The sequence below is a fragment of the Stegostoma tigrinum genome, chromosome 7, assembly GCF_030684315.1.
Source record: "Stegostoma tigrinum isolate sSteTig4 chromosome 7, sSteTig4.hap1, whole genome shotgun sequence".
Classification (NCBI taxonomy): domain Eukaryota; kingdom Metazoa; phylum Chordata; class Chondrichthyes; order Orectolobiformes; family Stegostomatidae; genus Stegostoma; species Stegostoma tigrinum.
Window position 1 is genome coordinate 4548847 of NC_081360.1, and position 12290 is coordinate 4561136.

General features: G+C 44.2%; 1 protein-coding gene across 12 annotated transcripts in view; it reads left to right on the forward strand.

The window, feature by feature from the left end:
- trpm2 (transient receptor potential cation channel, subfamily M, member 2) overlaps positions 1 to 12290 on the forward strand; it is a 230666-nt gene that overhangs the window by 152489 nt on the left and 65887 nt on the right. For all 12 annotated transcript variants that reach the window (XM_059647003.1, XM_059647008.1, XM_059647009.1 and 9 more), the window contains 2 exons: positions 1595 to 1713; positions 11966 to 12098. In XM_059647003.1, the coding sequence (XP_059502986.1) occupies positions 1595 to 1713; positions 11966 to 12098 (252 nt within the window). The remainder of the gene's footprint in view (positions 1 to 1594; positions 1714 to 11965; positions 12099 to 12290) is intronic.

Consider the following 12290-nt stretch of genomic DNA (forward strand, 5'->3'; position numbering starts at 1 on the left):
ATACTAGCATAGATTGAGGATTAGTTAGGCAGAAAGCAGAGTGTAAGAATAAATGGGGTTATTCTAAGATTAACAGAGTGCGACCAGTAGGGTATTGCAAGGATCAGTGCTTGGACCCTGGCTGTCCACAATCCATGTCAATGTGAAGATGTGGGGATCAATTGCCATACTTTCAAGTTTGCAGATGAGATAAAACTTGATGGTTATGTGTTATGTACAGAATGCATTGAGGCTTCAAAGGATTTAGATATACTAAATGTGTGGCTAAGTGTATGGCAGATGGAATTTATTGTGGACAGGTATGAGCTTATACACTTTGGTATGAGGAACAAAGAACATTCCACGAACAGAGAGTGGGAAGCATTGAAATTAAAAAGTACCTGAGTGATCTTGTTCATTAGTCCTTGAAAACTGTCATGTAAGTGCAGCAATATATTTGTGATGTAAACAATATGTTGGCACTTATCACAAGTGGATTCAAGCACAGGAACAAGGTTATCTTACTTCATTTGTATTGAACATAAGTGAGGCCATGTCAAGAGCAGTGTGTACAGTTCAGGTCCGCTTGCCTAAGGAAGGATATACTTGCCATAGAGGGAGTGCAGCAGAGGTTTTGCAGACTAAATCCTGGGATGGTGGGACTGTCCTATGAGAAGAGATAGAGGAGAATGGCATGTACGACAGAAATGGATGCAATACTCCTGATCAATGGAGAAGGGTGGGAATATAATTTGATAATTTGCATCATTCTTTACAGTGGGACATACTTCAAACATTCCATTAATAACAACAAATATGGGGGAAGAATTAATCATCATCATCATCATCGGATGAACTACAGGGGCTAAAGTCAGATAAATCCTCTGCCTCTGATGGCTTGCATCCCAGGATTTTAAAAGAAATAGCTACAGAAGTAATGGTTGCATTGGTTGTAATTTTTGAAAAATCATTGGCTTCTAGGAGAAGTAACAGAGGATTGGAAAAGTACTCATGTGACATCCCTATTCAAAAAGAGAGGGAGGCAAAAAGTGAGAGACTAGACAATAAATAGCCTAGAAATTGCTGCAAGATGGACACATTTTTAGATTCTGTCGGGATGGAGGCCTATAAGGAAAAAGTGAGAGAATATGACAGTGATGTAGAGGATCAGCCATGATCATGTTGAATGGTTAACCAGGCTGGAAATGCTGAATGGCCTACTCTTGCTCCTATTTTCTATGCTTAAACACAGGCCTGGGGATAATGTCCTAGCTGTACATGGTTCAGGAAAGATGCATTGACATATACAACTGTATGATGTATTTATGAAGAAAGATATGTAATATAGATATGGTAAAAGACAGGTTATAGAGATATGATTTATCTTTTGGAACTGTCTATTCCAAACAAAACTGCTAAGATGATAAGTCCATTGAAATTGTGAAAATATAAGATTTATCATTGCTCAACAAGATTATGAAGACTAAGAACCAAAGCTAGAGAGCAGTTGTCATATAATGAAACAGGAGATGTTGTTTGAGATGCTGAATGTTCTCCTTTTGTTTGGTTGTGCAATATTACTGTGCTCTGTTCCCTTGGGCTTGTCTGATTTCAGCTGTTCTATGATCCGGGTGGTTTTGGCTTCCGGAGAAAGGCCCTCTTGTACATCAGCAGTGCCTGGAATTGTATGGATGTGGCTGCCATCCTGATTTTTGTGATGGGGCTCCTTTGCAGGTTTGTGTTGATTTGATGTTTGAGACTTTTTAACTTCTCCCAGTATGCCCAAGGCATGGATTCTCAATGGTTACAGGATTTATTGCTTTTACATGGTCAATTACACACCAGCTTCACATGGTCAATTACAAACTCATTATATCAAAACTTCAAACAGCTTTACAAATTCACATACTGAAATAACTCCAAAAAGGCCAGTATGCTGTCGCCAAGTCACCTTTACATGTGCATAGTACCAGACTCCGATCAGCTAGCTAGAGTGAAGAGAACCCAGATCCAGGTTGTTTTGCCATTACACGTGTTTTGTTAATGGAATTGGCTATAATGTGATTGATGAATAGTGGACACTGTTTGCACAGTAGGAATACTGTGCTGTGCTGGCATGTGATTTTCTATAGCAATTTCCATATAATGTGATTTTCTATGGCAATTTTTCATAACGTGGTTTTCGATAGCACAAGGTCACACAAGAATGCAACTATCACATTATAGGAGAAGTTCCTGTACTCCTGGTTATATCTGTGAGCCAATACTCCCTGAATGGACCAAATTAGTGACCCCAATTAGGGAATGCATATTTTGTGTGATCCACCTGGCTGATGTTACTTCTATCACTGCATCTCACTTTCTGTAAGTCGTGGGATATGGGCCTGTGCTTTCTCCTGTAGCGTCCCCTGGGGTGTTTTCACATCAGGTCCGGTTCTCCTGACTCTGCCTCGGATACTGATGGTGTGTAGTGGACCGTACCCCGTCTCTGTCTTGGCCAAAATTCATCATCTTCACGCAGCAATGGCATCGAGGCTGTGACATCTGCCGTGTCCACCTCATCCTCAGAGGTTTCTTCGACGCAGTGCAGAGGGGACGAACCAATGTGTTCTTACATGGTTACCAGAAGTTCTGAGGGGCCGGGTATGATTTACTCCTCTTTTCTCTCCATCTTTGGTCCGCCTCCCCCTCTCTCCCTATTTATTCCAGAACCTTCTCCCCATCCCCCCCTCTGATGAAGGATCCAGGCCCGAAACATCAGCTTTTGTGCTCCTGAGATGCTGCTTGGCCTGCTGTGTTCATCCAGCTTCACACATTTTTTTACCTTGGATTCTCCAGCATCTGCAGTTCCCATTATCTATGATTTACTCCTGTTCCATTTGCGAGCTTGCACCTTTCATGTAGCCCATGTGCTTGTTCTAGACCACCTGTCCTACCTTAACTTTGTACCTCACATCGACCATGCCTCTTACCCATACAGGACAATGCCCATGGTTTTGATATCAAACTTTGTTCCCTGAATGTCTCTGTCTCTGTCTCTGTCTCTGTCTCTCACACTTAGAGGAACGTTGTGTCCAGTATTGGCATTCCTGATGCCCTTTTACCTAGTCCAGAGTCTTCTGGGCATTAGCAACTTTAATGGAGGTCTCTCTTGTTGTGTGAAGTGTGGTCCTATAATCAAACAGGAACTGGGACAGTTTGTTATCGAGTGAAGCGGTAAGCTGTTTCTTTAAGCCTTCAAAATTTTGCCTACTCTTTCCACCATATAGTTGGACAATGGATGGTTTGGAGCTGTCCTTACATGCAGAATGCCAATCAACTTTAGGAAATAATCGAACTCCCTGCATGTAAGTGATTTCCCATTGTCTGTGACCGACACCTCTGGGAGTCTGGATACTGCAAAATATACTCTCAACTTTGAATTGTCATCCCAGTGTTCGATGAATGAACTCTATACACATCCAACCACTTTGAATGGGCATCCAACATGACCAAAAACATAGATCCTATGAAAGGACAGGCATAGTCAACAAGTAACTAAGTACAGGCTTTACCCAGCCATTCCCACAAACGTGGGGGAGCTGCTGATGGTAATTTTTGTCCTTATTGGCACACTGGGCACTGCCCTACCAACATGGTTATGTTAGCATTCAATCCTGGCCACTAGACATAACTCTTCACCAACCTCGTCATTTTGGAAACCCCCAATGGCTCTGGTGGAATTCAGCCAGTCTCTGGTGGTGAACTTTACTCGGGACAATCACTCTTGCTCCCCATAATCATACACCATCCTCTTCAGTGATCTCTTCTCAACAGGTCCAGAAAGGTTTCAGTTCTGGATGTGATGGTCCTTTTGATTCCCCCATCATCACAAGATTTTCACTTTTGCCAGGACAGGATCTTTTTGGGTTTACAGTCTGATATTGTCAGCAGTGACTGGAAAGCTGTCCAGAAAATGTAAAATCAGAATGGAGTCTTCTAATGGCGGCACCATAAGTAGTGTATCTGCCAATAGGAGACTATTCGCATGTGCCACTTTGCCTCCTGGATGATGTTCCAACTTTAATTTTACACAGTCAGAAAAAAAGCCCACTGCTAAATTCGCCATGAAGCTAAGGTGGCACTACCTTGACCTGCCCCATCGCATGGGGTTTATCGTCCATCACTATTACAAATTTGCATCCATAAACATATTGGTGGAACTTTCTCACACCAAAGATGATTACCAAGTATTCCTTCCCTATCTGGATGTATTTGCACTCTACATCAGCCAAAGTCTGGCCAGCATGCACTGTCAGGTATTCCTCTCTGCTGGGTCATCAGTGAGCCAACACTACACCAACAACATGCAGGGAGGCATTGCATGTCAGCACCACATCTTGCTTGGAAGTTGTAATGCGCCAACAGCTTAAATGGTGATAGTAGCTTCTTCACTTCTTTAAAGTTTACAACTTGGCTATGAAACCATTTCTAAAGCTGACACTTTTTCAATAACAGATGTAAGGGTGCCAGGATACAGGCCGGGTTACATATGAATTTTCAGTAATAATTCACCAACCCAAGGAAAGACCGAATCTCCAGTACAGGGGTGTTGTACAGAGGGAGCTGGGGCATCTTTGATTGCCGTCACTTTATCTTCCAATGGGTGTAACTTTGTCTTTTTTACTCTGTAGCCCAAGTAGGTGACTTGGGATGCCTGAGCACACATTTTCTCCTCTAAGGAATATACCTACATTTGGAGAAACATTTAAGCATAATGTCCAAGTTCTATAAATGCATTTTTATTGGTCTTCCCAGTTATGAGCACATCATCCAGATAAATGGAGTTAACACAAAGAAAGAACAAAGAAAATTACAGCACCGGAACAGGCCCTTCGGCTCTCCAAGCCTCCAGAACTAAAACTCCCTGCCCTTCTGGGGACCGTATTCCTCTATTCCCATCCTATTCATGTATTTGTCAAGGTATACTTTAAAAGTCACTGTCATATCTGCTTCCACTACCTCCCCTGGCAGTGAGTTCCAGGCATCCACCACCCTCTGTGTAAAACATTTGCCTCGCACATCACCTTTCAACCTTGCCCCTCACACCTCACACCTTAAACCTATGCCCCCTGGTAACTGACCCTTTCACCCTGGGAAAAAGCTTTTGTCTGTCCACACAGTCCAGGCCCTTCATAACCTTGTAGACCTGTGTCAGGTCGCCCCTCAACCTCTGTCGTTCCATTGAGAACAGCTCAGGCGTCTCCAACCTCTCCTCATAGCTCATGCCCTCCATACCAGGCAACATCCTGCCAAGTCTTTTTTGTACCCTCTCCAAAGCCACTACACCCCTTTGGTAGTGTGGCGACCAGAATTGAACACAATATTCCAAGTGCGGCCTAACTAAAGCTCTATAAAACTGCAAAATTACCTGCCAATTTTCAAACTCAATGTCCTGGCTGATGAAGGCAAGCATGCCATATGCCTCGTTGGCTGCCTTTTCCACCTGTGTCGCCACTTTCAGTGGCCTGCATACCTGTACATCCACAGATCCCTCTGCCTATCAGTACTCTGCCATTTGCTGTATATTTTCCAACTGGATTAGACGTTCTGAAATGCATTACCGCAATATTTTCCAGATTAATCTCCCTCTGCTGTCTCTCCGCCCAAGTCACCAACTGATCTATATCCTGCTGTATCCTCTGACGGTTTTTATCGCTAACTGCAATTCTACCAACCTTTGTGTCATCTGCAAACTTACCATTCAGAGCAGTTACAGTTACATTCACCCCCAAGATAACAAAGTGTGGAGCTGGCTGAACACAGCAGGCCAAGCAGCATCTCAGGAGCACAAAAGCTGACGTTTCGGGCCTAGACCCTTCATCAGAGAGGGGGATGGGGAGAGGGAACTGGGATAAATAGGGAGAGAGGGTGAGGCGGACCGAAGATGGAGAGAAAACAAGATTAGGTAGAGAGGAGAGTATAGGTGGGGAGATAGGGAGGGGACAGGTCAGTCCAGGGAAGATGGACAGGTCAAGGAGGTGGGATGAGGTGATAGGTAGGAAATGGAGGTGTGGCTTTGTGAGGTGGGAGGAAGGGATGAGTGAGAGGAAGAACAGGTTAGGGAAGCAGAGACAGGCTGGGCTGGTTTTGGGATGCAGTGGGCGGAGGGGACGAGCTGGGCTAGTTTTGAGATGCAGTAGGGGAAGGGGAAGAACTGGGCTAGTTTTGAGATGCAGTAGGGGAAGGGGAGATTTTGAAGCTTGTGAAGTCCACATTGATACCATTGGGCTGCAGAGTTCCCAAGCGGAATATGAGTTGCTGTTCCTGCAACCTTCGGGTGGCACCATTGTGGCACTGCAGGAGGCCCGTGATGGACATGTCGTCTGAGGAATGGGAGGGGGAGTTGAAATGGTTCGCGACTGGGAGGTGCAGTTGTTTGTTGTGAACCGAGCGGAGGCGTTCTGCAAAGCGGTCCCCAAGGCTCCGCTTGGTTTCCCCAATGTAGAGGGAGCCACACCAGGTGCAATGGATACAATATACCACATTTGCACCCGGTGTGGCTTCCTCTACATTGGGGAAACCAAGCGGAGCCTTGGGGACCGTTATGCAGAACACCTCCGCTCGGTTCACAACAAACAACTGCACCTCCCAGTCGCGAACCATTTCAACTCCCCCTCCCATTCCTCAGACGACATGTCCATCACGGGCCTCCTGCAGTGCCACAATGGTGCCACCCGAAGGTTGCAGGAACAGCAACTCATATTCCGCTTGGGAACCCTGCAGCCCAATGGTATCAACGTGGACTTCACAAGCTTCAAAATCTCCCCTTCCCCTACTGCATCCCAAAACTAGCCCAGTTCTTCCCCTCCCCCCACTGCATCACAAAACCAGCCCAGCTCGTCCCCTCCGCCCACTGCATCCCAAAACCAGCCCAGCCTGTCTCTGCTTCCCTAACCTGTTCTTCCTCTCACTCATCCCTTCCTCCCACCTCACAAAGCCACACCTCCATTTCCTACCTACCACCTCATCCTGCCTCCTTGACCTGTCCATCTTCCCTGGACTGACCTATCCCCTCCCTACCTCCCCACCTATACTCTCCTCTCTACCTATCTTGTTTTCTCTCCATCTTCAGTCCACCTCCCCCTCTCTCCCTATTTATTCCAGTTCCCTCTCCCCATCCCCCTCTCTGATGAAGGGTCTAGGCCCGAAACGTCAGCTTTTGTGCTCCTGAGATGCTGCTTGGCCTGCTGCGTTCATCCAGCTCCACACTTTGTTATCTTGGATTCTCCAGCATCTGCAGTTCCCATTATCACTGATACACTTACCTCCAAATCATTTATGTATATTACACAAGGAAAGGTTCCAACACTGATCCCTGAGGAACGCCACTAGCCAAAGCTCTCCATTCAGAAACACACCCTTCCACTGTTACCCTCTGACTTCAATGACTGAGCCAGTTATTTATCCATCTCGCAAGCTCACCTCTGACTCCATGCGACTTTACCTTCTGTAACAGTCTGCCATGAGGGACCTTGCCATAGGCCTTAATGAAGTCCATGTAGACAATATCCACTGTCCTACTGTCATCGATCATCTCTGTCACTTCCTGAAAAAAAATCAATCAAGTTAGAGAGACATGACCTCCCTTTCATAAAACCATATTGCCTCTCGTGAATACGCCCACTTATTTCCAAGTAGGAGTAAATCCTGTATTGGAGAATCCTTTCCAACAATTTCCCTACCATTGATGTAAGGTTCAGCCTGTAATTAGCTAGATTATCCCTGTCACCCTTCTTAAACGAAGGAACAACATTGGCTATTCTCCAATCCTCTGGAACCTCCCCTGTAGCCAGTGAGAATGCAAAGATTTCTCTCAAGGCCCAGCAATTTCCTTCCTTGCCTCTCTCAGTATTCTGGGGTATATCACAACTGGCCCTGGAGCCTTGTTTATGTTAATATTTTTCTGGGGTAGATTTATAAAATAAACCAGCATCATAAATTGGTCTAAGCCCTTATGCATGGCTGACGTCCACCTTCATGAAGGACCTTCCCCAACCTCAACCCAGTTTGGCATATAAGTCCTCTATGATAGGGGTTTGGTACTGCAAAAATCAGTTTGCCGTTTGTTTGAAATCCCCATAAAGGTGAACTGACCCATTGGGTTTCACAATCAGTGCAACAGGTGCTGCCCATTCCATAAATTATACTGGTTTGAGATTACTTCATTTTCCAGTCTCCTAATTTCTGCCTCTACTTTTGCACATAAGGCAAATGGCACGGGGTGTGCCTTGCAGAATCATGAAATTGCTTCCTCATCAACATATCAGCCTTTACTCTTTAAAAATCCCATGACTCTTATGGAGAACATCTAGGTATTTACTTAGGACTTCATTAATTTGTGACTTCCTCATTGTTGAGCCAATCAAGTTGAATCTTGCTTAACCAATTTTGCCCAATCAAGCTTGGACCCAAATCTTTTAATTCAATCAGTTCTAACCGAATCAGCTGCTTCCCATGAGTGACTGGAAACAAAGTTGTATCCTTAAAATGTAGGGATTCTCCGGTATAGGTTCTTAGCCTGGCTAAAGCCTTATGCAAATATAAAGGTCGGATCCCAGAGCAAATTTTGTTAAAGACTGGTTCCACGATCACTGTTACAGCAGTGCTGATAATGGCAGCCTTTAGGACTGGTTGACTGCTTAACTGGATATTTGATTGATTCTGATTTAGACATTGCTAAGCAATTTAACTGTTCCAAATCAGTTGTAGGTGGATTTTCCAGTTTGTGCACCCTCCTGGATACCAGCTTATGAGTTTTCCTACTCAATTCAGGCCTAGTGGAACTTTTATGCTGTATGAATTTCACTTTCCAGCAGCAACCATGATGGCTTGCCAGCCCAGATCCTTGTGAAAATTTTAACTATTTGATCAGAGTTTGGCCTTGTTTTGGGGTTTTGCCGACCTAGAGGCCTTTTACATAGAACATAGAACTTAGAACGTTACAGCACAGTACAGGACCTTCGGCCCTCGATGTTGTGCCGACCTGTCATACCAATCTGAAGCCCGTCTAACCTACACTATTCCTTGTACGTCCATATGCTTGTCCAGATAGGCAATTCAAGGGACTATCAATGGTGGTCATGTGAAAAACTGGAAACAATTTTGTATGAAAGGACATTTATTCAGGATATGTCCTGAGTGAAACAATGCGGTAGCCTCCACTTAAGTAATGCTCACCAAGCTCAGTCAGATTGATAAGGGTGTCCACTTCTAACAGCACATCCCATAACTCACAAGCTCTACTTGCCTCATTTTCTAATGACAAAGTCAGTTGTAGTACCTGTTTGAAGTCTGCATGGACATCAGCTAGTAGACATTTTTGCATGGTCAAATCATTAATCCCACATAGTAAACAGTCCCTCAACATTTCACTTATGGTTAAACCAAAATTACATGTCTCTGCCAGTCATCTTAACCTCATTAAAAATCCTGATACAGATTCCCATGGTTCTCAAATTGCCAAGAAAAACCAATAGCATCTTAGAGTAGAGGAGCTCATAATATTCCTAAAATTAGATTCCCTACAGTGTGGAAACAGGCCCTTTGGCCCAACAAGTCCACACCGCCCCTTGAAGCATCCCATCCAGACCCATCCCCCTATAACCCACATACTCCTGAACACTATGGGCAACTTAGCATGGCCAATCCACCTAGCCTGCACATCTTTGGACTGTGGGAGGAAACTGGAGCACCCGGAGGAAACCCATGCAGACACAAGGAGAATGTATAAACTCCACACAGACAGTTACCCAAGGCTGGAATCGAACCTGGGTCCCTGGCATTGTGAGGCTGCAGTGCTCACCACTGAGCCACCGTGCCGCCCTCAACAATCTGTCAACACTTGAAAGGTTTTAGGACCTGGTGTCTGAGGGAAAACAAGGCTTCTAATACCCAAAAAAGTTGCGGATCCACAAACTGTCAGGAAAATTACTCGCTTTTCATCTGCTCCAGTGTCTTTTGCCCAGAAAAACAAACACATTCTTTCCACATACTGGGCCCAGTCTTCAACAGCAGGGTCAAACAAGCCCAGCTGCCCAAAATAGCAGTTATGATGTCAAAAATCGTTACCCCAACTGAAAGACAACTGTTAGGACAGAATCTCTTCAAGAGTCTGTTTTTCTCTTGTCACCACTGAAATAACTCCACAAAGGCTAGTATCCTGTCATCAAGTCACCTTCTGTTTATATACGCATAATACAAGATACTTGACCCAGCTAGCTCAGTGTCAGCCTCTAGAGCAGAACCTAGAGTGGCTGACACAGTGGCTCAGTGGTTAACACTGTTGCCTCACAGCTCAGCCTAACTGTTTATGTGAAGTTTGCACATTCTGCCCGTGTCTGCGTGGTTTTCCTTTCGGTGCTTCTGTTTTGTCCCACAATCAAAGACATGCAGGTTAGGTGGATTAGCCATTGGAAATGCAGGGTTACAGGGATAGGATGGGGGGGCATGGGTGTGATGCTGTTCAGAGGGGTGGTATATATTCAATGGCCCAAATGGCCTGCTTCCAGAAAGTAAGGATTCAATGATATTATGAACTCCTGATGTTCGTTTTTAACATCTGTCAGTGAGTAACACTTGATTGGACCTATATTCTATGATATCCATCTGGCCGCCCTCATTTCAATCACTACATACCTGCACAAACTTACGCTCACTTACACACATTCAAACTTTCACAGCCAGTCACTCAATTACATGCTCATGCGCCTAGACATTAATATATTCAGTAAAACACATATTCACTTTGCTGCTTATATACATGCACTCACTTATATGCACACACATAATTCACCCACTCTGACACACACTTAGGCACTGAAAATACATACATACAATCACTTATACACATGTAGCCATATACTCATTTACACACATACACACAATTTATTTGCTCACTTAGACTAACTTGCATATAAAATTACATACATGTGTGCACACTCATTCGCACACTCAGACAACACACACTCGCACATGCACATATTCATTTGTACACATACTTTTGTCCATGCATGTGGGGATACTCTCACACCCACCTACACAGACAACATACATACACACTCATCACATTCTCCTCCACACCCCATCAAAACACACACATACACACACACACACACAAACACACATACACACACACACACACACACACACACACACACACACACACACACACACAAAATTTGTCACTCACACTCAGCTCTGCAGATCGTACCTTGCAAAGACAAAGAATAAAAAGAGGTTAAAGGACAGTTTAGCACCAAAACAGGCCCCTTGGGGGATGAGGATCAATCATCTTTTCAGTTCCTCAAAAAACTCAATCAAGTTTGTGAAACATGACCTACCCCCCATCCCAAAACACAAAGCCATGCTGCCTTTTGTTGATAAGAGATATTTTTACAAGGTAACAACAGTGGCTATTCTCCAGTCCTCTGGAACATCTCTTGTGACTAAAGAGGATACAAAGATTTTGTACAAGGCCCCAGTAATTTTCTCACTTGTCTCCCTCAGCATTCTGGGATAGATTCTATCAGGTCCTGGGGACTTGTCTCCCTTAATGCTTTTCAAAGCACCAACACCACCTCTTTTCTGATTGTTTTCTTACTGTTCCCAACATCTCCTTTCTAAAATGTAATCAGTTCTTCCTTCCTGTGTTTTGTATTTATTTCCAAAGTTCCTGAAATTGGAGAGTTTGACAAGATAGACAGTCTCGTAGAAGGGAGCAGGGAAACCAGTTTCCACTGAATTCCACTCAACATGGACTGTCCATTTCAGTGCAGATGGCACATGTGTGGCAGCAGGGAGGGAGGTGAACCTAGAGTCCTCTGCCCTGAAGTGATTTGGTGGTAAGAGGTCATGGGGGGTGCTGGTGAATATCATTGAAAACCTCTCATTGTGTGAGATGATTTATGGGTAAAATCTAAAATATTCAAACTATTTGTACTTCTAGGTTTTTCCCTTCAACTTTATACCTAGGAAGGATCATATTGGCCCTGGATTTCATCATTTACTGTCTCAGAGTGATGCATATTTTTACAGTCAGCAAAACACTGGGGCCAAAAATTATCATGGTGCAAATGATGGTAAGTTATTGGTGTACCACGTAGCTGTGCATGTGCCTATGTGCGTGTGTATACGTAGACATTTCATATTTCTGTGTGTACATCTGTGTGTGCGATTTGTGTGCATACTTTTGTATGTACATCTGTGTGTGCTTGTACATGTTGCTACAGTAAACAATTATAAATTGTCACCGTACATCAATCCAAACTAAA